General features: G+C 35.8%; 1 protein-coding gene across 1 annotated transcript in view; it reads right to left on the bottom strand.

Moving 5' to 3' along the window:
* Positions 1-26,451, bottom strand: part of TRHDE (thyrotropin releasing hormone degrading enzyme) — a 461,792-nt gene that overhangs the window by 243,495 nt on the left and 191,846 nt on the right. The window contains exons 4-5 of the mRNA XM_020968898.2: positions 3,399-3,553; positions 44-157 (exon numbers count right to left, since the gene is read on the bottom strand). Coding sequence (XP_020824557.1) covers positions 44-157; positions 3,399-3,553 — 269 coding nt within the window. The remainder of the gene's footprint in view (positions 1-43; positions 158-3,398; positions 3,554-26,451) is intronic.

Genomic DNA, 26,451 nt, shown 5'->3' with positions numbered 1-26,451 from the left:
TTTTACCAGGTCTTCCTTGTAGCATTAAAAATATTGAGCTTACCATATTCCAGCCTGGGTAGAGGTAGTCAGTCCCAACAAATTCAAAATAGTGAGCAAAGCCTTCTTTCAGCCATACATCCTCCCACCAGACAGGAGTCACAAGGTCACCAAACCACTATGGGGTAAAAGCAATAATAATTATGTCACACCAAGAAAGCTCCAGAAACAGACATATAATAATTAAATTGGCTTAATAGTTGATTGAAACTGATGTAGTCCTCCCTTCCCTCCATTTACCAAGAAATGTAGAAACCTTCAACCACTGGAGAAAAAGATGGCGGATCACTGTGATTGCCTGAAGTACCCAGTTTGTATGGAGGGCAGCATATTATAGTGAAGAGAACACTTGACAGAAAGTTAAATGACACAGATTTTTATCTCTAGCTCTGCCATGCTCCTCTGGTGGGCAAGTCACTTAAATTTCCTGGAACTGATCCTAGTTTTTCATCTGCAAGATGAGGTAGTTGAGCTAGATAATCTGATGAACTCTCTAGTTATAAAATTAGAGTCAGAGAGTCACAACACAATATTTGTAAAATTCTTAACACAATGTCTAGCCCATAGTAAGTGCTTAAATGTTTCTTCCTTTCCACTTCATAAAATCAAGGATTTAGAGTTGGAAGGGGCCACTATACCACTGTATCAATATCTAATAATAATTACTCATATGTAGATTACTAAATACTATTTTTATAGTAATAGAAGTGTACAGCATGGAGGATCAAGTTTGGGCTTGGGATCAGAAAGCTCTAGGTTTATATTCGACCTCTGAAACCATGAGACCTTGGGCACATCACTTAACCCTGACGTGCCTTGAGCAACTCTCTATGACCTATCTCCTAAGACAGACTGCTTGTAATCAACACTGCTGGAGGGAGTTAACACACCAGAAGTTCTCCGTGCTGAAGAAATAACACAAACTTCATGTATTTTTCATGGCTCTCTGTTTAGAAGGTAGTATATTATAACCACGTCTCAGAAGAGGAAAATAAGGCTCAATACATAAAGTGATTTGACCAAGGAAGCATAACTACTAACTTAAAAACTCATGATTTGGGGGCAGTTAGGTGGTGCAGTGGATAGAGCACTGGCCCTGAAGTCAGGAGGACCTGAGTTCAAATCCGGCCTCAGACCAAACACTTGACACTTACTAGCTGTGTGACCTTGGGCAAGTCACTTAACCCCAATTGCCTGAAAGCAAAAAAAAAGTCATGATTTGAACTCAGGTCTCTTGTCTCCAAGTTCAATAACCATTCTGTAATACTATGAAGCAAAAGATTTGAGTACCTCTGCAATCATAGGCAATCATATGCTTACTTTATCACAGAAAGAAGAACATGGACAGACCCTGACAAATCAAAGTCAAAGGATTCTTTCAACCACATGATCAACCTTATAAGGGTCACTTCAAAAGGTAGATGATTGCTAGAGGATATCATAACATTGTCTATATTCATTTGTTATTAACACATGGGAATTAACAATTAGAGATTTTCTTTCCCATATTAACATCGGTCTTTATGTTTTCTCAGAAGTTGAATTCATTTGCATTTGGTCCAGATATGATCTATAGTCCTGATATAATCTATGATCTATTTTGAAATCCATCTTTCAAAAGGGTCCAGTCTCACAGAAGATGCAAGCTATATGGATGCCATACTTAAGATTTCTCTTCCTCTAAGCTAAGATTATGATTATTTGTTTTCAAAGCAAGGATAGACTGTCTTTACTAGCAAACTTCTTTTAGTATTCTTTTTAATAAAGTCTAAAATGGTATTGTAGATCATGTATTGGAATTAGCATAAGGAAGAGCTGGACTCAAATTCCATCTCTGACATTTAATAGCTGTGTGACCCTGAGCAAGTCAGGTAGCCCCTATGTGCCTCAAGCAATTTCCTAGGGTCTATAAAGTCCCAGAAGAATTTCTGATCTGGTTTGATAGAGCTTATTCCCATCCTGGGGGTCCTCCTTGCTGATTAAATCATATTAGTTTTTGTACATATCTATATCTCTATACTGTCATGTGCCTATAGATACACATGTATATTCATATATATATGAATATATCTATATCTCATGAATATATCTATATCTCTACTTCTAGAGACATGCATACATAAATATATCTCTAGAGAGATATATCTCTGTCTCTACAGAGATAGAAATAGTTAATATAAAAATAATTATATATGCATATGTATGTATGTATAATATAGTGATATCCTGTAACAATGATCTACCCTCTTACACTGACTTTTATAAGAAGAGTATGTGGTGCAAAAAGTCCTTTAACCTTGATTTTTCAAGGTTTGTCCATGTGCTTCTTTATATGATGCAACAAGTGTGACATCTCCTGTGATTATAGATACTCAAATCCTTTGCTTTATGGTATTGTTGAAGTCAAGAGATCTGAGTTCAATTACGACGTTATATTTACCATCTATGTAGCTTTGAGTAAATCATTTCATGTTTTTGAATCTCATTTTCCCCTTCTGCAATAATAATACATGTATGTATATATCTCTATAGAGACATAGCTTTCTATCTCTAAAGACATATAGAAATAGGTATGTATTCATATGTACACCTATGCAACTGGCTGCAACTAAACAATGAAGAATGCTTGTAATGAGATTTATCCAGGAGAATCAAAAATAAACATAAAGTAAATTTTATCAGAGATTTGCCATGATGTTTATTAATAAATGTTAGCATATTAGCAACGTAGCTTATTTCATGGACCTCTGCAGAGACTATGACCTCTCCACCACCAAAAAGTAAAAAAAAAAAAAACCCTATCATTTGTGAAGAGACAGTCCATGTCTGAGTAAGTGAAAGACTTCCTAAGTGGCTACGTGTTGGGAAAAAGGGAATAACAAATTGATTTCAGCAAGAGCAAATTTTGACACGCACCCAAAACTCAGCCTGCATCTTGCAGGCTTGCAATAAATCACTTCCGAGGCCTATCACTGTGCTTACCAAATATATACAGCAATCAGGATAATCAAAAGGAAGGAGAAGCAGGTTGGTAAAGAACAGAGATTGAACCTGGTCTCCAAGGAGGTGTCTGGGCAGGAGTGCCACTTTACTGTCTAAACAAAACTCAAGAAAGGCAGCTCGTTCATGCTATGTGATCAGAGCAATTTGCTGTATGCTTGTTTTGTGTTTGTAAAATCAGCCAAGAAAAGGGCACGTCTTCTAGTAAAACAACATAGTGCTTTGCATGTAATTAAAACAATTGATTTAATGAGATATTAGGTTGGCGCCTAATCAAAATACTTGATAAGTCATCTGTAGTTTTCATTCATTCTATACAGTGTACTTGCACTTAGCCCTCTCTTTTTTTCCCCTCATACCTGGTGGCATATCTCATGGACAATGACCATTGTGACATCCAGCAAATAGGAAATGGATGAAATACTGGGATCCAGGAGTACCCTTTGCTCCACAAAAACACTTAGTCCCCAGTTCTCCATAGCAGCATATGGATGCTTAGGCACAGCTAAAAGATCTAGAAATAGAAAGAGGGAGAAGAATTAGATATCTGTTTTCTAGAAATATCCAAGAATCATAACGAAAATGAATGATTGTTCTAAGCAGAATAGAATTATTCTAACACGTACCATGTCCATATGAGGGTAGGCACTTTGATCATTAAATATCAGTTGATTTCATTCATCAGAGTATACCTACATGTCTAAAGCCATAGGGACCTGGAAATACCAATTCTGTACCTGAAAGATCCATCTTAATAAATTTTAACAAATCAAGTCTTCCTTATGAAGCAACAATCCACAATGACAAATCTATAGCACCCAACAAAGAAAATAGATTCAGTTTACTTGGGAGATAGCTACGTTCTTCTTTCTTTCATAAAAAGGGCTTCACTTTTTTGTAATACCACAGATACATTTTAAGATGTATTTCTGATACATTTCTGTTCCTAGATATCTGACCTCTACTCCTGTCTATGGCAGGGAATACATTGTAATCTTGAATGTGTGAATAGCCTTTTATGTATCCTTCTGTCCTCTCAATGTATCCCAGAAGGGGGGGAACCTGCAGCCTCAAGGCCATATGTAGCCTTCTAGGTCCTTGGGTGTGGCCTTTTGACTGAGTCCAAGTTCTACAGAACAAATCTTTTTATTAAGGGGATTTGTTCCATGAAGTTTGGATTCAGTCAAAGGGCAGCACTTGAGGACTTACAGTGTTCCATGTGGCCTTGAGGCCACAGGATCCCCACCCCTGAGATTGTGTCTTCTCGATGCTTCCCTATCGTATAAAGGGGTTGGTCTAGATTATCACTAAAATGTATTCCAACTCTAAAACTGTATCCTTTTTGCTGTTTTTACAAAAGATTATATATCAGGTTTAATACTTATTCTCTCAACAGATATCTGTTGTTGTTTAGTCATGTCCAACTTTTCATGACTCCATTTGAGGTGCTGAAGTGGTTTGCCATTTCCTTCTCCAGCTCATTTTACAGATGAGGAACTGAGGTAAACAGGGTTAAATGACCTGCCCAGGGTCACACAGCTGGTAAGTGTCTGAGACCAGATTTGAACTCACAATGATGAGCCTTCCTGACTTCATGCCCGCCACTCTATACAATGCATGACCGAGCTGCCCATAACAAATATTTGGTGAACTTCCTATTCTCTTCAAGACACTGGGTCAGATCTTGAAAATAAAACAAAAATGTAAAGGATAGGGTCTCTGCTATCAAGAAGTTTGAACTCTAGTACAGGGGAGAAGACAAATAAATAAGCCATAAAACAAGGTAAAATAACTGTATTAAAAGAAACATAAACAAGTCAGGGATTGTGAGAGAAATATCATATTCCTTTGGAACAAATTAAAGAAGACTTCTTGAGGTGCATGTAACAGAGGAGGGTTGCTAGGCAGCACAGTGGATAGAGTGCCTCGTGTGGAGTCAGGAAGACTCATCTTCCTGAGTTCACACTTACTAGCTTTATGACCCTGAGCAAGTCACTTAATTACAAACCACTCCAGTATCTTTACCAACAAAACACAAAATGGGGCCACAAAGAGTTTAACACAACTCAACAACAACAACAAAAATGAAGAACAGATAAAAGTAGATTGTTATTGAAACTCTGTGCAAAAAAGAGGCATAGATATGGGCATCAGAATGAAATTGAATTTTTTTTAATATTACAAAGACAGAGCTAAGGGAACAAATGTTTAAAAACACTACCTCATTCAGCATTTGTAACATACAGAATGAGGAAGGCCACTGGACACAGATTTAGTACAGACAGTACAAAAGTAGATTCTAGATGAAGAATTTAGGATTTGGGAATTGTAATGGAGGAACAGTCAGGTGACAGAACACTGATGGAGGAAGGCAAATTTCTAGCACAGGTCATTGACTTTGGCCAAGAGGAAACAGTTAGTGACATGCTGTCAGTGGATGAAGTGATTAAGCTAATAGAATCAAAGTACCCAGGTACCCAATCAAACCATCCATGGACAGAGGAATAGGTATTGAGGCACAGAGCTACCCTAGAATGAAAATAATATCTTACACTTTGTGCCTCCTATGGACATAGTACAACACTGTTCTGCCCAAAGTAAGTGTTCAATAAATAACTATTGGTGATGATAAGTTTTGACGAGGGCTATATTGAGGACATATTGCATCCCTCAAGTAGACGTAAGGTTTTTTGATAGAAAGATGACTTCTTTTTTTCGTTTTTGGATCCCTGGTGCCTAGCACACTGTCTTATGCAAAGTAGGAGCTCAACAAAAGTGTGCTGAATTGCACTGTATTAAGCTTATTTTGCAGGAGTCATACATACTTGCTTTACAACACAGTGCATGAACATTTGGCCACATTGATTTAATTTAATGCAGTAAAAATGCAATTCAACTTCTGAGGAATTCAATCTCATGGAAAGAATGGACACTGTGTGCCATAACATCAACATCAAAAAAAGCAATCAACAAGTATTTATTAAGCATGTACTGTGTGCCAGGCTGGGGCAGGTAGGCGATACAGCGGATAGAGCATGAGGCTTGGAGTCAGGAAGATCTGAGTTCAAATGCAACCTCAGACACTTACCATCTGTGTGACCCTGGGCAAGTCACTTAACCCCTATTTGACTCAGGTCCCCATCTATAAAATGGGGGCACACCGGAGAAGGAAATGGCAAACCACTGTAGTTATATTTGCCAAGAAAAACCCATGGATAAGAGCCCCTGGGGTCATGTAGAGTCAGACATGATCAAATAATTGAACAACTACACATGCCAGGCACTGTGTACTTTCAACTTAGCTTTTCCCTGACTCATGCTATACCCCACAGTAGGGGTTTCAGACTTTGTGTTATGTGATGCACATAAAGTAAAGAAAAGTCAAAAACCAAAGAGGAAAAATATTTTTACATCAACTTCATATTTTTGAGATAAAATGAAGTAAGACAACAGTAAAGACATAGACCTCTGATTATAATGAATAATGTAACCTTTACTTTCAGGGGAAAGTGCATGTAATAACTATTTTTTCTCTGAACATTTAAAGAGCAAACACTGAAAAACATTAGCACTATCTAGACAAACATCAAATGCCTAGATTTGAGCTTCATTTTGTTGTAATCATCTCAAAGGCCACGAAATCACTACATATGTTATGACACATTAAATATGCATATATAAAACTGAGTCAGACATTACTAATACCTAAGTTATATTAAGCTTTATTTTATGTAATGATAATAGAAGAAACGTTACTGACCCAAGGAATAGGTAAATTTGTATAATACTAAGCTTACCTGTATTTGGATTCTTTATCACCCTCTAAACAAAAAATTAAAATTTATACATACATATATACATATACACACATACATTATACATAACACAAATATAACATGTATACTTACACAGCAATGTACAAAGTAAAAAATTGTATTTCTCTTGTTTTAAATTTTCTTTTTTCCCTTCTTAAGAGTAAATACCATTTTTTTCCTTCTTTGGAGTGAGATTTAGGGGTGGGGATACATTAAGTATGTAAAGGAGGAGATAGGGTAGAGAAATAAATCACAACCTCTGTGTAAGCATGTGTGTGTGTGTGTGTGTGTGTGTGTATGTGAGAGTGTGTGTTCTCAGCAATAATTCATTCTTTTCTTGCTATTTATTATAAGCTTTTCTAATCTGGGCATTAATACATCTCTTTTCCTGACACTCCCACTATCAGTTACCACATTTATCAAGAAATAATTTGATATCAAATTTGGTCAGCTCCTTCTAGCTTATTTGAACTAGTACTAGTTTTTATTTTGGATTTTTAATCATTCCACTGTGCCTTCTCCCCAATTTTATCATCTTCAATAAAATATTTAGATTTACATAGAAGCTAGTATCAGGATAGATGACAAACTCAAAAGGAATATTAAATGGAATTTTAAAGTCTATATCAAAAATAATGTTGCTGCTTATTATCAAATCCTACCCATCCTTCAAAGATCAGTTCAAAGGACACCTCTTCCACTATACCTCCCCTGATTTCTCTATCTTCTTAATCCTCATAGTATTTAGTATTCTGTAGGTATTGTCTATATTTCCCCCTAGATAACATAAAATACATAATATAAATATGATATGCACTTTTAGATTAACTTCCATATCAGGAAATCACAGAGCCACAAAATCCCTGGAGAAGCATAAGACTTTTCCTTATCTCCCAATAAACACTTTCAGGTTGCACCAAATGGATATGATTCCTCTGGAATTGAGGCTGACATGCTAGCTATATCCATGTATATGAAGGGCTTTGCTATAAAGAGGAAGGGGGACTAGAACTTCTTTTGCTTGGCCCAAGAGTATGGTTGCAGAGGTAGTCTTGATGGGAGGAGGAAACTCTTCAACATAATCAGTCCCCAAAAGTGGAAAGGGTTGCTTTTGCAGGCAGTAGGTAATCCACTATTTGAGCTCTTCCACCAGAGGCTAGATTAATACCCACCACAAATGTAACAGGAAATCCTACTACTGTACTATCCGTGTGACATTGATAAGTAAAGTCATTTGCCCTTTGGGGAGCTTCATATTTTCCTCTGTAAAATCACAAAGTCAGACTATTAGATAGAAAGTGACATCATAGATCACAAAGTCATAGCTCTAGAGATGGAAGGAAAATTAGTCCAACCCCCACATTTTACAGATGAGGAAACTGAAACCCAAAGATTTAAAGTAACCTCTCCAAGGTCCTACAAAACTGGGATTTGAGTGCAGATTTCTCTAATATTCCTTTCAGCTCTAATACGTGACCCTATGGTCAGACAGAGATGAGAATACAGTATATAACCTCTGAGTTGCTTTCAAATTCAGAGTATTTATTTATGTAATCTAGGGGGAAATAAAACAAGTACACAGCTAACCATATCAAATAATACAATAAACACAGAAGAGAGAGTGAGAAAAGAGATGCTCTTATACAAAGGGGATGAAGGATAGAACAAAAATTTTATGGAAAAGGTGAAATCTTACTTGAGATTAAAGGAAGCAAAAGATTTCAAGAAGCAGAAATGTGGGAAAAGACTGTTCCAAGTATGAGAAAAGGAATATGCAAAGGCATAATGGCCAGAAAGGGCAAACTGAAGTCATGACTAAAGAGCAGTACAACTTGCCAGAATTATAGAATGTGTGGAAAGGGATATACAATAAAGTTGTCGAGACAAGTTAAAACCAGACTGTGGAATTCCAGGGACTCTACCAAATGTGAACTCCACCAAGTGTGTGAATCTTCACCAAGCGTGAATTGACTGTGATAGACAATGGAGAGTCACTGACATGTTTAGCATGGGAAGATTATGGTCAAACCCCCACCCTCTTCTTGAAGTAGTGTTAGTTTAGCCAATGAAGTTTCAGACACGTAAAATAGGGGAGTGATAAGAGGCCATATGCTATTTATTAGAATTAAATTTATTAAAATTACATCTACTAAATTTATTAAAATGACTGAGATGAGAAATAATGAGAACCTAAACCAGACTGGTGCCAGTGAGTGTGAAAAGGATAGGATTTAGAGAAGAGAAATTACTTAGTTATTTTCCCTCATACTACATTGTAAGTTTCTTGTTGGAAAGAATTCTCTTACACATACTGGGATTTCCCAAGGCATCCAGCATAATACTTTGTATATAACACACACACACACACACACACACACACACACACACACACACACACGAACACAAACAAAACTACCAAACTGAACTGAATTATAGAAAGACCAGAAGAAAAAATAATTATATCCTATAATATTCATGACCAAAGCCACTAAGAAAATCTTTAAAATATCCATATTAGCACTCAGGTTCCAATCATTAACATTTCCTTTCACTTCAGGCTTTTTCCTAAATGGCAAGACAATTATTCTAATTTTTTTTCTAACTTACAATTTTGCTCTCTCAACCTTCCACATATGGTTTTTGTAGCACTTTGCCCTGGTAACTAAATCTCTAAGTCCTTGGCATTTTCATTAAATTCTATTATATCTTTAAATGTTTACTCCTCCCAAGATTTCTCTAAGATGATAACTGTGGCAACTGGATGAATTAATAAAATTCACTCTAGCTATAGTTAACAGGTTTCCACTGCAAACTTATCTGTTCCCCAAACCACTCGTTGTTTCCAGAGTATAAATGGTGCCACAACTGGTCATTAGTGGTGTAATGGGTCAAGCATGTGCTTGAAGTCAGGAAGACCTCAGTTGAAATTCTACTTCTGATACTTAAAAGGTAGGATCTGAGACAAGTCATTTAACTTCTCTAAGCCTTAATTTCCTCATCTGTAAAATGGGGTTAACAATAGCATCTATTTAACAAGGTTGTTGTGAAGATCAGATGAGAGATATATGTAAAGTGCTTTGCAAATCTTAAAGCATTATATAAATATGAGTATTATCACCATTATTAGTTACTATAATTATTTAAGAAGTGATTCCAAATAATGATGACTGAAGAATCTGGGATCATATCACTGATGAGGAAAAATGTTTGTACAAAATATCTTCATGGAAAAACTAAATTATCCTACTTAGCAAGTGGGATGATATCTTATTGTGTTTCTTCCCATGACATGAGAATTCATCTAAATTGATACTGATATAAACAGGTGTTAGAATTATGAAATACAGGAAATAAGATTTCAAAGCATCTTCACAGTTTCTGATCAGATAGAATTTTTAATAGTTTTTTATATGCATGTACATGTACACACATATATATGATGTCCCTTAAGTCTTAGTGAAATTTTAAGCCATTAAGTTTATATGCATATACATAATATTTGTTGTTGTTCAGTCATTTAGCCACATCCAACTCTTCATGATCCCACAGACCACAGCATACCAGGCCCTTCTAGTCTCCACTAATTTTTGAAGTTTGTCCACATTTACATTCATTGTTCCTATCTATCTCATTCTCCACCATCCGCTTTTCCTTTTTCCTTCAATCTTTCCCAACACTAGGGTCTTTTCCAATGTATCCTGTCTTCTCATTATTTGGCCAAGTATTTAAGCTTCAGCTTCAGTATTAGACCTTCCAGTGAATAGCCTGAATTAATTTCAAGTATTGACTGATTTGATTTCCTTGCTATCCAAGGGATCCTTCAAAAGCCTTCTCCAGCACCTCAGTTCAAAAGCATAAATTCTAGGGGCAGCTAGGTTGGGCAGTGGATAAAGCACTGAACCTGGAGGCAGGAGGACCTGGCCTCAGACACATAACGCTCCCTAGCTGTGTGACTATGGGCAAGTCACTTAACCCAAATTGCCTTACCAAAAATAAATAAATAAATAAAATAAGTAAACAAAAGCACCAATTCTGTGGTGCTTAGGATATTATAAAAGACAATATGTTTAATGTCATCTATAATATGTACATATATACATATAAGCATATACATATACATATATTATTTAATGATACAACAAATGAACTATGAAAATGCATGAAAATGGCTTGAGTTTTGGATTAGACAACTGGGGTTAATACAAAAGGGTCATGTTATTCATACTTCTTTAGGAAAATGTACTGTAGAAAGAAAGATATCCTTGGCATCAAAAGACCAGAAGTACCACATTTCCCATTTATTTGGGTGACCAGAAAAAGTCACTCAAACTTTTTGAGACTCATTTTCCTCATCTATAAAATGGGAATAATAACACTTGAACACAGCTCATAGTTTAGATTTATGGAAAACTCACTATCAACTGCAAAACACTATATACATGTGTGTTAAGTTATTAAAGTGCTATATAACATGGAAGGCATCATTATGATGATAAATTTGAAGAGCTACATGGCTCTCTAACTCTCATCCAAAGACAAAAATTAAAATAAAACCCTCCACCCAGTAACCAAGGTTACATTCTTACACCTATAGGTAAGTTTATTTTGATGTCAAAAGATCCAACTTCTTACTGTGTGATCTAGAGATACTTAACAGTAGTGTTAGTTTGGAAGATGGTGAGTATGTTACCATGCTCCCCCACAGCTTGTCTTTTCTTAGCTGAAAGGACAGTCATGGGTGCAAAAGAGTTGGTGCAATAGGAAGAAGAAAGAAAAAATGAGGAGCTAGCTTTGCTTCTCATTCTGTTGTTACACTTTATTTGGCCCAGTAACCACAACAAAGAAAAAATGAGCTGCTAAAGAGATAATGACTGCTTCCTTTACTCCACTGCCCATTTAATTAAATTCTTTATAAAGTACTTTTGGATGTTTGACTATGTTTAAATTAGTGTGGGCAGGAAGTACTTGCTACTGCTTGTCATCCTAGCATTCTCATACATTACACAACTGTCACTTGAAATTCCCTAATTCAGCAGCACCCAGAAGCCTAAGCACAAGGCTATATGTAACACAACTGAAAAATTCTCCTGCTTAGCCTTCCTGAAGGATAACTCTCATTCCTGACTTCTGCACCTGCTAATCTGCAAAAGTCATCCATCAAAGTGAGATCTACATGCAATGTGCTTCTCTAACTTTTAAATATTCTATGAAAATGTAAGTGAAAATACCTAAGAAACATTTGGCAAAGAGAAGAAATTCAGGATCAATATATAAAACTTTTGCTTTCATAAGACAGGCTTACATAAAACTTAAGACAAAAATCTGTTTCCAGACATTCCACGTATTAATATTGCACACAATCGAAAATTTTAAAATCTTCTAATTGTATTACCACATAAGAGAACAAAAATTAAGAGAAAGTTTTGAATTTACTACTTTAAAAAGTTTTGTAGAATTACCCACATTTTACTGGTAAAAATCTATTTTTGTTTTCAGTCTTAATAATATATATTTTTCAACTTGTTAAGAATTTATATTTACCAGCACAAGTGTACACTGATGCATAGCAATCAAATATTTTCTGAGCTCTTTCTATGTGCAAAACATTATGGGAGAATAAGAAGTATGACATAATATTCCCTGCCCTCAAGAAACTTACCATCTATAGAAATAAAACACATGATCATTTCAATAGCAATAAATGATATAAATAACAAGCTAAAATAACATATAAGAAATGCCACAAGATACCATGTAATGTTAAGAAATTATGTCCAATACATGGTAAAGATTTACAATATTGCAGGCTAGGGGAGTCTAGGAAAGACTCACTGCAAAAGTGGGAACTGGGTCAAGCTTTGAACAATGAGCAGGATTTGGAAAGACAGAGGAGAAGAGGGCATGACAGGGATCAAGGATGAAGAGAATGAAGGTTAAGAAGTGCTAGCTGATTGAATGAATGTCAAACTCATGTAAATGGAAATGTGCAAAAGACATTTTCTAGATAGATGTTTTATACTGAAGATTCATTATTTAATATAAAAATTATGGGAATATCTGAATCACATATAGGAACGTTTGATGGTGGTGGATTCAAATCCCACCTCTGAAAAATGCTGGCTGTATAACCCTGGTCATGTCACCTAATCTCTCAATGCCAGCAATCAATTTTCTCAGACAATAAGTTACAGAATAGTAACAGAACTGCATTACTAAAGAGAGTTTCTTTTGTGGGAGTTGCCATTACCAATAAAACAGGTCCAGATGAAAAGAAAGGAAAGAAAATCATCCTACCAGGAATTTAATGCAAATCATTGCAATTATTTTTATCACTATTATTTTGGTAGTTGCACAAAGGATGGCATCAGGGTGGTCCTTCTTGGATGAACAGTAAACAATAATAATTAATAATAACAGCTAACTATAGTAATTACTATGTGCCAGGCACTATGCTGAGTGCTTTATAATAACATCTAATTTCAGCCTCACAACAACTCTGTGACATAAGTGTTATTATTATTCCCGTTTTACAGATGAGGAAACAGATGTTAAGTGACTTGCTCAGGGTCACACAGCCATCACTGTGCAGAGCAATCCCTATGGATCTGGGGTCCCTTTTCATCACCATTATCAATACCAACTGCTAATCAAAGGCCATAGACTAACAGGTGAGCCTAAGACCTCTGAGAGGGGCATTATCCCCCAGATTACCAGTCCTGCTTCCAATTCAGCCTTCACAGACATTATTCTAGGAAGAATCTAGAGGAAGCCTTTCCCAATCCATCTTAATTCTAATGTCCTCCCGCTGTTGATTATTTCCAATATATCCGGTATTTAGTTTGATTTTCAATAATATTTGTATGTTTCTCCACTACTGGAGCACTTTGCCAGCAGGGCCTGTCCTTTACCTTTCTTTGAATCCCTAGTGTTTAGTACAATACTTAATATATAGTAGGCGCTTAATAAGTGTTTATTGACTGACTAAATGTAGTAATCCTCTTCTGCTTTGGAATGTAGCCACAGCTACTAAAGTCCCAGAAAAGAAAGCTCTTATCATCAAAGGTCTTGACACTATCAAATGGTTCAACATCAAAAATTGATATGATTTTATCCATAGAAATTATGTCTAAAAAATACTTTGTCATCCACTTTGCCTCTACATTCTAAAGACCATTCAATCTCAGAATCTGATTTATAGCTGAAACTGTTTATATATGTTGCCTCTCCCTTTTGAAAGCAGACTGAATGTAGACTAATTTATTATTGTCAAATGTTCTGATACTATATTTCCCTAGCACTTAGCATATTACTTTGCACATAGTAAATACTCAACAAATACTTCATTCATACTGTGTACAAGACATTAGAAGTACTCTCAAATACTCAAAATGATCTGTGATTTCTTTCAGTTGCGTATTCCTCCCAATGATGCATATAGACCACCCAGACCTATTCAACCAGAATGACTCTTGTCTATGTCTTCACCTAAGTCGGCCATCACTCCTGCCTCACTTTCTCCTAGTACCTCACTCTCACCATGTGACTAGTCAATCTTCTTTTTTCGACCATCTATTTCACTAACAGGATCTTTTGTTCCTGGTTATTGTTTAATATTTCTCTACTGATTGTTTCAACTACCTTAATATCCATTATTCCTCTGCTTTATGGTCATCTCTGTAATGCTCAGTTCTTTGAGGATTATTGTGTTCCATTCATTGCAGCCATAATTTAGTATAAAAGACAGACCTTGATTTCAAGATGTTTGGAGTCATTAAAGGAACTTTGCAATTCCCTGAAGGCCATCCACCATTATTCTTCTTCTCATGTTTCTTCTGGGCCCATCTTCTCCTTCATTCTTGGGTTGTTCCCAGAGAGACATACTGGTGGATGATCTTTATAGGATGTCTAGTCAACTGAATGTTGTGACCTGAACCTTAGACATTCTTTAACCACTTTGATTTTTTCCCATGTTGATAGGCCAAACTATTTAGAGTGGCTAGAAATCTCTTTTCAAGAGCCTCTCCATCATTACTGAGAATGATAAAGCCCAGAGACACAAAGAGAACAAATACTTCCTTCATTCATACTACATACAAAAAACTTGTACAAATACAAAATTTTTTTAAGACAATTGGGGTTAAGTGACTCGCCCAGGGTCACAGAGCTAGTAAGTGTCAAGTGTTTGGTCTGAGGCCGGATTGAACTCAGGGCCTTATGACTTCAAGAACAGTCCTCTGTACACTGCACCACCTAGCTGCCCCCAAATACAAAATTTTTAAGAGGAAAAAGTGAAATGGACCCTCCCTTCATGGAGCTAATATTCTACTGGTCCTGCCTACTCCCCCTCTCCTGGACCACTCATATGTAATTTAGTATGGCTGATAAATTATTAGAGCTATAAGCAATAACATTCTGAATGGTCTTTCAGTAATATCTATTTATTGATTCTAAAGAAGAGGTTATGCCCATAGGTTTGATAATGGAATAAAGAAGCCTTAATCCTTAAGGTCAATACCTCACTTATATTCACAATATATCTTTTTAAAAGGTGTAGGGATATGATTGAAGGCAGTCCACTAGGTTCTTAGCAGAAAAATATCTACCAACAATTTCAATCAAAATCAAATAGTTTATTTCTGACCCTGAGGGGAAAAATCCACTGACACCCAGCAGTTAGCTGTTCATTTTTATTGCCTCTTTTTGCAGTACAAAGTGTTACTTAATGTTATCTGGCATAAACAATGCATGGATTTTCAGCAAGCTAGTGGAATACACAAGAGATATTGGAATGTACTGTGAATTTTAAGAGTTCCCAGAGAAATCTCTTGAATCTTTACAGAATAGTAAAGGTAACAAAACCAGGTAGGCAAAAAGGGGTAGGAGATAATGGAAGTGTGGGAGTATGGAAATAGAATAGAAAAATTGACAGCACAACAGCATGGGGGAGGGGAGAAGTATGATACTACTTTGACTTTACTTGACAGATCCCTGACCCTAACAAACCATATTCACTGTTAAAGAAAACAAAATAGTCCCTTATTGATTTACTCCTTGACATGTATATCATTTAAGGACTTTTACTTTTATAACCCAAAGCTATAAATTTTCCAGTTTAAATGGCACCTATGAAGAGTAAGAAAATGAATGCAATGGTCCATTCAGGTGTCATGACCTATCTACTATGGTTTGATCAGAATGGGAACAAGCTCTTTGATTTCAGAATATTGCTGATGGTCTTTTATAAATGTCTTTCTAAGAATCTAAACTCCTTTTCCTAAAACAATATCTAAACTCCTTTTCTAAAGAAAAATATTGGACATCTCTGGATGCTTTTCTTTGTTAAAATCCATTCCTTAATGTAGTTTGCATTAGGTCAAGAAGTGAGACATGAATATAATGATAATGAGGCTGAGATTAGACAAAGTCTCATTGCCCTCTCTGAGCTCCAATATCTAATGTAGGCCAACAAGATATACCTAACATATGTTTAAAAGGAAAAAAACACTATGCTGCCCTCCAAATGGGGAAATGTTGAGCAGAAATATTTTTGGCACCCATCATAAAATATTGTCCCTAATGTAAATACTAAGAAAAATAACATAAAGGAAAACTGCCAATAGTCATTTCCCTAAGACCACTGTTAATAGGACATGAGGACACTAGAACTTAGAACAACATGTGACTGATTACTCCATGCTTACAGCATGGTTATTACTATAAAGTAAATGATAGAATTCATCTCATTATTTTTTGTTATTATTGTTGCTTTCTCTCTGTCAGGGAGTACTATATGCAGATCTTATACAATTGCACTTGAAGAGTATTTCCAAAATCATTAGAGTGAAGTCCAATATTCAGAATGAAAATACAATATAGAAAAATCATCAGACATGATTTGTAACTATAGGATATTCACACATCAGCCGCTTGTGACTGCAGAAGTCACCACTGTTAGAAATCCTAGATGATGGAGTGAACATGTAGCTCAAGTATAAACTGGCTATTATTTAGGAGGAAAGGTAATTTTCATGCTAGGCAGAGTCCCCAGGGAGTCATAAGCAGGTTCAGAAGGTATGGCGGATGCCACAAAGGCTTAAATCCATGTTGACAGAAGGAAAAGACAGAATAGTCTGTGTCTGTCAGTGGAATTTTAGGCAAGTATAACCCCAAGTCTGATTAGGTCAGTCAAGAGCCTCACAATGAAGATGCCTTGAGAGTCTAAAGTACTAGTGATGTAGGATTTGCTGCATTTTTAAACATCTGTAGAACTCTAGTCTAATAAAGATTCAACACCCCCTTTTAACTAAAAAAAAATCTTTAAATAGCAAAAGCTTTTCCCCAAATGTTATATACTAGATCAGTTCTTATACTTAATTTCTATGCTATTTCCTGAGTTTCAAACTGCCATTGAAAACATTCACATCTAGTGACAGGATATCCCTTTAGTAGTGAGTTTCTAAAAGTATTTTTATACATTATCTAGCATTAGAAAGATTTATAATTTTTTTAGCCAGATCTGTGATATCATTAGTATAAAGAAGTTTTACTGAGGTAATTAACTCCCTTTACCAATGCAAAAGACATGCTCTGTAACTTAAAATATTAGAAAGTTATGTGGGTATACAGAGAGGTGAAGAGATTTCCTCACTCATTCTCAGCCAGAATGTGTTTAAGACAATATTTGAATTCATCTTCCTTATTCCAAGGCCTGCTCTCTTCACTAACATTTATAACCACTTTTATATACCAATTTTACTTCTAAAATTGAAGATCTATAATTTTGTTTGAGTAATGCCTCTACCATTGCAGACTGCAGTCCTCCTCTGCATATTAGAAGATAGTCTTTAAGAACTGTCGTGAGGGATCCTGAGGAGCAGTATCACCTGTGGTCACAAAGGGTCAGGGCACTGAGGGGCAGTTAGTACTTGTAGTTGAAAGGTAGGAGGTGCCTCCTGGACAAGGACCAGAGAGCAGACCAGGTGAGTGGTGACTACACTTCTCCCCAGATCACACCACCTCAGAAGTACCAAAAATTTCCAAATTCTAGAACTAGTTCTGAAAACAGCAGTGTAAAAAAGCTTGAAGCTCAGAACAGTGCCCACCACCACCCAAGGAGCAGAGCCCAACTTTAATATAAAATTCAAAGTCAAGAAATAGGCTAGAAAAATAAGCAAACAATAAAAAAGAACCTAATCATAACAGTTACTATGGTGACAGGTAAGATCAAGATACAAAATAGATACTAGCAAAGCTTCAGAGGAAAAAAGAAAAAAAATTCATGTGAATTGGACATGAGCCCAACAAGAATTCTTGGAAGAACTAAAAAATTATTTTCAAAATCAAATAGTAGTGGAGGAAAAATTAGGAAATGAGAGTGATGTAAGAAAATCATGAAAAGATAATTAACAGCTTGGTAAAAGAGACCCAAAAATACTGAAGAAAATAAAACTTTAATAGAACTGGGCAAATGGTAAAAAGTTCACTGATCAAAATAACTGCTTAAAAAAGTAGAGTTGGCCAAATGGAAAAAGAAGTACAAAATCTCACTGAAGAGAGCAATTCCTTAAAAATAAGAATTGGGCAAGTAAAAGCTAATGACTCTAGAAGACATCAAGAAACAATAAAAAACAAAGTCAAAAGAATGAACAAATAGAAGAAAATGTGAAATAATCTCATCAGAAAAAAAAACTGACCTGGAAAATAGATTGAGGAGACAAAATTTAAGAATTATTGGTTGCCTTATATTCATGATCAAAGAAAGAACCTAGACATCATATTTCAAGAAACTATCAAGGAAAACTGCCCCAATATCCTAGAACCGGAAGGTAAAATAAAAACTGAAAGAATCCATCAATCATGTCCTGAGATCCCAAAATGAAGAGTCCCAGGAAGATTATGGTCAAATTCAGAGCTCCCACGTCAAAGAGACAATATTTCAAGCATTTAGAAGGAAACCATTCAAATACCATAGAGTCACACACAGTTAAGATCATGTGAGATTTAGCAGCTGTCAGGTTAAAGAAACAGAATATGCTATTCCAGAAGGCAAAAGAGTTAGAATCACAACCAAAAATAACCTATGCAGCAAAAAGTGAGTATAATCATTCAAGGGAAAAAAAAGGATATTTAATGAAATAGAGGACTTTCAAGCATTCCAGATAAAAAGAACAGAGATAAATAGGAAAACTGATATTCAAATAAAAGACTCAAGGAAAATATAAAAAGGTAAACATGAAAGAGAAATCATAAGGGACTCAACAGAGTTACACTATATGGGAAGGTGATACATCTAACCCCTAAGAAAGGCCTGCACAACCTGTTGCCCGCCAAAGGATTTTGGGCAGCCTGCAAAAAATGTGGAGGAAAACATCCTTTGTATGTGGAGGAAATCCTTTGGTGGGGCACAAGCAGCCCATGGGCAATAGGTTATGTAGGCCTGACCCAAAGACTTATCATCATTAAATCAGTTAGGACTCTTCATGGACAGAGGATACCATAGTGGTTCAATTATATCAGAATGATGTAAAAAATAAGTGGTTGAAACTTAGGGATGCACTGGGAGAAGGGGGAAAGGAGAGAAAGAATGGGGGAAATAATCACATATAAAAGAGATACACAAGGAAGACTTTTTATAGTGGAGGGGAACATGGGAAAGGGGTCGGGAATCACTTGGACATAACTCATCTCAACTGGTTTAAAGTTGGAAGGAAAAAAATACATACATACATATACATACACACACACACACACACACACACACACACACACACTCAACTAGGTAGAGAAATCTTATCCAACAAAGAAGTAAGAAAGGTAGGGGAACAGAGAAAGGGGTGCAGTGATAAAAGAGAGATCATATTAACGAAGGCAGTGGTCAGAAGACTTTTGAGGAGGGACAGAGTAAAAAGAGAAAGAGGAATAAATAGAAGGAAATAGGATGGAAGGAAATGCTCAGTTAGTAATCACAACTGTAAATATGAATGGGATGAATATCTCCATAAATTGGAAGCAGATAATTGAATGTATTAGAAATCAGAACCCAACAATGTGTTGTCTACAAGAAACAAATTTGAAACAGAGATACACGCAGTTAAAATAAGGGGCAGCAGCAGAATCTATTATGCTTCAGCTTTATTAAAAAAAAAACAGGGCTAGCAATCAAGATTACAGACAAAACAAAAGTAAAAATAAATCTAATTAAAAGAGATAATCAGGAAAATTACATTTTCCTAAAAGGAACCATAGGTAATGAACTAATATCAATACTAAACATATATGCACCAAATGGCATAGCATCCCCATTCTTAAAGGAAAAGTTAAATGAATTATAGGAGGAAATAGACAGTAAAACTATACTAGTGGGGACCTCAAATTTCCTCTCTAAGAGCTAGATAAATCTAACTACAAAACAAATAAATAGAAGTTAAGGATCTGAATAGAATTTTAGAAAAGTTGGATATCATAGAGCTCTGCAGAAATCTGAAAGGGAATTGAAGGTACATCTTTTTTCCCAGCGGTACATAGCATCTTCATAAAAAACTGAACAGGTAATAGGGAATACAAATTTCACAATCAAGTGAAGAAAAGCAGAAACATTAAATGCACTCTTTTCAGACCATCATGCAATAAAAGTACATTCAATATTTTGCCCAATTATATACCAATAAAACTGACAATCTAAGTGAAGTGAATAAATCTTTAAGAAAATATGACTTGCTTAGATTAACAGAAGATGAAAAAGAAAACTTGAAGTATCCTTAGGAAAAAAAATGAATAAGCCATCAAGAGCTCCCTAAGAAAAAAAAATCCCCCAAACAAAAAAAGCAAAACAAGAGCCAAAATATTCAGTACCCTTTGGGCACTGGTAATAAGCTCCTCCAGTTCAAACTTAACAAGACCAATCCATAGGCAAGAATCATTTGGTCTATCACTGGTCCTATATTCCAGTATTTTCCAGCTTGGTACTATCTGCCATAGTTTATGTTCCCTACATATATCCTTTTAGAATACACAGTTGAGTCAACTGGCTATATAAGCACTAAGATTGCAGAGTAGTCACTTGCTGTAAACTCCTGTAACCTCCAAATTCTCAAAAAAAAAAAGGATTCATTCATCAGACACAGATTAATTGCATCTAAATGCAGAGAATAAGGCAGAAGGCTTAAGTTAAATCCTTTATGAATTAACATGGGAGAACTTTAATGCTTAGAGTTCACTCCCCACCCTTCCTCCCTTCCACCAACTATAAGTGAGAAAAATCATAGGCCTGGACCAAGGGTAGAGATGCCTTGCTATTGCAGTGACAATGCATGAACATAACCAGATACTCAAATATTCTGCAAGAAGCAGTAGGTGTTGACTCTGCCCAGCCATGTGGACCAATAAGAAAACATTTGCTAAAGAAGTTAAACCTGCTTATTCATAATCAGAATTTGTCTCTAGTATAGGACCCTCCAATGTTATTCTGACTCTAAACCAACAGTCTTCCCTCACCTACCCTACAAGAAACAGAAGATGCTAATTCTGCTGAACCCTATGTAAAGGAAATAAAAGAGTTAGGGAAGCACCAGACAGAGTGCCAGTGAGGGTAACTACTATAACAAGCCTGAAGGAAACAGGTCTGAAACCAACTGAAATGAGTCATGTCACTTACAGACAGCATAATAAAAGCAAAAGTAGAGGGAGTCAAAACAGGGAGAATACAAAACTCTCTTAACAAATACGAGTCTGGAAGATTCTCCAGATTAAAATGCCTCAAATGAGAAAGCAAATTAGTAAAAGAGGAAAATGAGAATGAATATAAGACAGAAATTAAAGTCTCAATGTGATTTAAAAAAAACCATGTAGCTGATTAGAAATAAAATTAATCAATTATGTAGAATCTTCTTGAAAAGTAGAGAAATTGACACATTTGAAACACAAAAATGCTGAAATTGAAGAAAATTTGACAGAAGAAAAATAAAAGGCAGCAAAGCCAAACTAACATGAATTCTATAAAAATCAAAAATATTGACTTTGAGGACAAAATGCTGACAACAGGCAACTTAAGGGTCATGGGTCTCCCAGAAGAACCTGACAGATTATTGTGATTGTTGTTGTTGTTGTTAGCTAACATTTGGGGGCTTTAAAGTCTATACTGTAATATATGCATTTATGTTATTAATATACACATATATAGTATGTAAAATTTCATTTAATCTTTATAATAAACCTGTAAGACAGGTGTTACTATTTTCTCCATTTTACAGATGAGTAAACTGAAAATAAGGAAAGTTAAGCTTCTTGTCTCTACACAACTGAAAGACCATAAAGCTGGAAATAATATAAGAAAACCATTTAGAAAACAAAGGACAGATCAAGAGAATCCACAAATTGCTTCCAGAATCCTGTGTTTCACACTCCAGCTCACAGACTGGTGAAATATAACAATTTCATTGACACAAAAAGTTTGGTAAGCAGACAAGTAAAACACCTTCAGATGTGGAAGGGGGGAAATGACAGAAGATTATTTCACAGCAACAAGAAATTACAAAAGGGAATGGAATGGTTATTTACAGTAAATAAGTTTTAAAATAAAGATATGAAAATAAAATGAGAAGGTGGAGCAAATTTTATTAAACACATTAGTATCCCATTAAATTCGCTTACGATAAATTGTTCAGCCATTCCCCAATACATGCCTCTCCTAGTTTTCAGTTATTTGCTAATATAAAAATATGTGCTATAAATATTTAGCATATATGGGTCCTTTTCTTCTTTCTTTGAAACACTGTGGGATGTACACCTAACAGTGGCATTACTAGGTCAAGGTGTATGCACAATTGAGTGTCTTTTTGGTGACAGTTCCAAATTGCTTTTCAGAATGGCTGGATCAATTTAAAATTCCACCAACATCGAGTTAATGTGACTGCTTTCCCTTAGCCCCTTGAATAACTGGTTAGTTTTGCTAAATTATTTTTCCCCTTGCTTTTGATTATTCCCTTTAAAGGATGACTTTCAGGGAAGGGGAGAAGAATGGTATGTATTAGAAAATTTAAGTTCTATAAAATAAAAGATATCAGTGAATTGAAAATAACCTCTTTGTCATAATGACATATTAGAATAAACCATTCCTCAAATTATAAATTGCCCTTTGAAAAATTGAAAACATTCCTTAAAACTCCATTTTTGAAAGCTATATTTCAAGAAGAAAAAACAAATACTTTCTGGAAATTTTTTCTAAAAGTAAAGCTTAATTCTGCCTGTTAATTTCATAATCAAATTGAAAACAATAAAAAAAAATTCTTCACCTTGCAAAGATAGGAGAAATATAACTCAGTAGACACTTTCTATTTTTATCATTTTCAGACTCAGACCACTAACATATTGGACTCGTATTTGCTATCCAGTGCATATTAACAAGATATAACAAATTTTAAAATGTTAAGACTACTAAAAATTCTCATATTATCATATTCACTACCATCTACTTCAAAACTAATTAGAATTTGCAAAATAAAAAAGTGAAATGAGCACTCTCAAGTTTTGCTTTTAGATCCATTACATAAACTAATTGAAACTAATAGCAATATTATATTATAGCCATAATAGATGTTAATTTTATAACAAAAATATTTTTCCTTGAGGAAAAACAGAAAGTTTCTATTTAACACAATTCTTTTCAATTCAACAAGCATTCATTAAGCATCTGCTATATGTTAAGCACTGTGCTAGACTCTAGGGATAAAAAGAAAAAAATGATACAATTCCTGATCTTGAAGAAATTTACATTTTTCTGAAGGGCTACAAAATTTGTACATATAAGTAAATAGAAAATAATTATATCTATATCTATATATTATAAAATAATTATAAAATACTATATTATACCATAATTATAATTATATAACTAGAGACCGGCCTATGAACCAGTCCCTATATGCAGGCATAGAGTGTCATTTATGCATGATGTATAGAGTGCCAAGAGATGCATTGATTCCACACATGAAAGCAACTAAGGACCCTGCCTCGAAGAGAGTCATGTAACTTGTAATAGAAGTGTTTTGGAGAGACTTTAGAGCTTATGTAGACATTCTGGAACTTTTTCTGGTTTGTAAACTACCTGATGAGGAAGAATTTTTTTTTTAATTAGCTAGGAGTACCTTGAAAAGGCTTTAGTCAGACTTGGCCTCTTTTGGTTTAATTTTTTAAGTAAAAGAAACTGGAGGTCACAACCTTGTGAACTTCAAAAGGTCAGAAGTGTAAGTCATCCAGGAATATGGGATTCAGGAGTCAAGCCTATGCCAGGTTACTCAGCCAGTCAAGCATTCATGTCCCAAGGACTAAAGAGAGACCTTCAGGACCCAGCTCAGCATTAGTGGAGACACAGATTCATCCAGCTACGATTCCCCATTTAGACTTGAACTGCCAGTGCTATGCAGAAATTATGTTAAGTCTGAGCCCACTTTTCCTAGAGACTGAGGTAAAGTCTAGGGGAATGTGTGTACCAAGGTGTTGGAGAGAAAAGTTTGTACTGCCATTTTACTATATCTTCAAAGTAAATATCCCCTTGCAAAAGCTAGTTGATCAAATGGAACTGGGAGCTAGTCACTGGTAGATAATTATGGGTGGGAACACATCTGAACTGTGTCCTGATCAAATGGCATTAGAGAAAACATACCACAACCTCCAAGGTACAAATCAGGAACCTTGATGAGAAGATTGTGGTTGGCCTCACTCAGAGAGAATGAGCCCAGAGAGATTGTCCAATAGTGATACAAAATAACTACAAAGGGGACAGTCAGGAGAGGTCTCTTGTGGTAACTGATGAACCTTAAGGGGTACTATAGGTTCTAAGAGGCAGAGGCAAAGCAGAAGAGCATTCCAGGTGTGGGAGAAAAGACAAGGAGGCAGAAGATGAAATGTTATGTACAAAGAAAAAATAAACTAGCAGGGGTGGGGACCCTGCAGCGTTAAGGCCATATGTGGCCTTCTAAATCCTTAAGTGTGGCCTTCTGACTGATTCCAAATTTTACAGAACAAAGGCCACATTTAAGGATTTAGAAGGCCACATATGGCCTTAAGGCCACAGGTTCTCCTTCCCTGGTAGCTTGCATGAAAAGAAGTAATGTACAATCTGTCTGGAAAGTTAGACTGGACACTGATTCTGAATGACTTTAAATTCCAAACAGAAGAGTCTGTGTTTTAGACTAGAGGCAGCAGAAGGGGGACTAAATGCCTCAATGAGGGGAGTAACATAGACTGACCATATAAAAAGAGTTGGAAGTGATGCAGTAGACCTATTGTGCTCATGAGGTAGGTGGAAAAAAGCCTCAAGTGGAGACCAAACTACTAGACAAGAGATTATCTCTAAGGAGAAGCGTGCTGGAGACAGCTTATACCTAAATAGTCAGTGTGAGAATTTATACCCTGGAAAGCAGCAAATGTTACAAATCGGGGCTTAATCCATTATTGTATTGGTTGTCTAGACTTAAAATGATGGAGAAAATGCAGACTGAACTTAAAAACAGATTGTGCAGTTTTGGAGAAACAGGTGCTAAATATTTACCAGCACAGTCTTGCTTAGTAGTTAGGGTTAGGGTTAGGGTTAGGGTTAAGGTTCATCAGTTACCACAAGAGACCTCTCCTGACTATCCCCTTTGTATTTATTTTGTATCACTACTGGACAATCTCTCTGGGCTCATTCTCTCTGAGTGAGGCCAACCACAATCTTCTCATCAAGGTTCCTGATTTGTACCTTGGAGGTTGTGGTATGTTTTCTTAATGCCATTCGATCAGGCCACAGTCCAGATGTGTTCCCACCCATAATTATCTACCAGTGACTAGCTCCCAGTTCCATTTGATCAACTAGCTTTTGCAAGGGGATATTTACTTTGAAGATATAGTATATTCCCTTTTGTAATTTAGTGAGGTAGGGACTTACAATGATAAGAATTGGACAGAGATCCAGAAGACATGTGGGTTTAAATCTTGCTTGCCATACTTACTAGGTTTGTCACCTTGGGCAAGATGATTATAGCCTCACGGAACCTCCACTTCATCATTTATAATGTAGAGGTAATAATAGCTAGCAACTACAGGGTTGTTGTGAAGGTCAGAAGGAGATAGCATATATAAACAACAGTTATTATCACTCATCAATAGAGCTGAAAGGGCTATGAGCATGAGAATTTGGGGAGGAAACCTTGGAAGTATATCTATTCAGTAGGAGCAGCATACAGTTAATATCTGAAACTTCAGATGAAAAAAGTGCCTTGTTCTACTTTATAAGCATTGCTGAAATAGACAATGCTTTGAATACTAGGGTAGGCTCCTATGAAATATTAAGCATTACATTCTATAGGCATTTTAATCACCTCTATATTTTTAGGCCAGCAGCTCAGTCCCTCTGTGAGTTTCTCTAAGCATCAATAAATAGGTGCAGCAGTTCAATTAGATGTACAATTGAAACTACATTTCACTGTCCATCAACTGATAAGAGTAATAACTGTTGAATCCTTAGCATGACATTTTATCTGCTAAACAGAAAAACAATCAAATTACACAAAAATAAATGATGAGAAACATGAACTCTCATCTTAGGGAGCATGGGTAGAAA

Source organism: Phascolarctos cinereus, unplaced genomic scaffold (genome assembly GCF_003287225.1).
Source record: "Phascolarctos cinereus isolate Bilbo 61053 unplaced genomic scaffold, phaCin_HiC Scaffold_1;HRSCAF=81, whole genome shotgun sequence".
Lineage (NCBI taxonomy): Eukaryota > Metazoa > Chordata > Mammalia > Diprotodontia > Phascolarctidae > Phascolarctos > Phascolarctos cinereus.
This window is presented reverse-complemented; position numbering and strand designations above follow the sequence as displayed.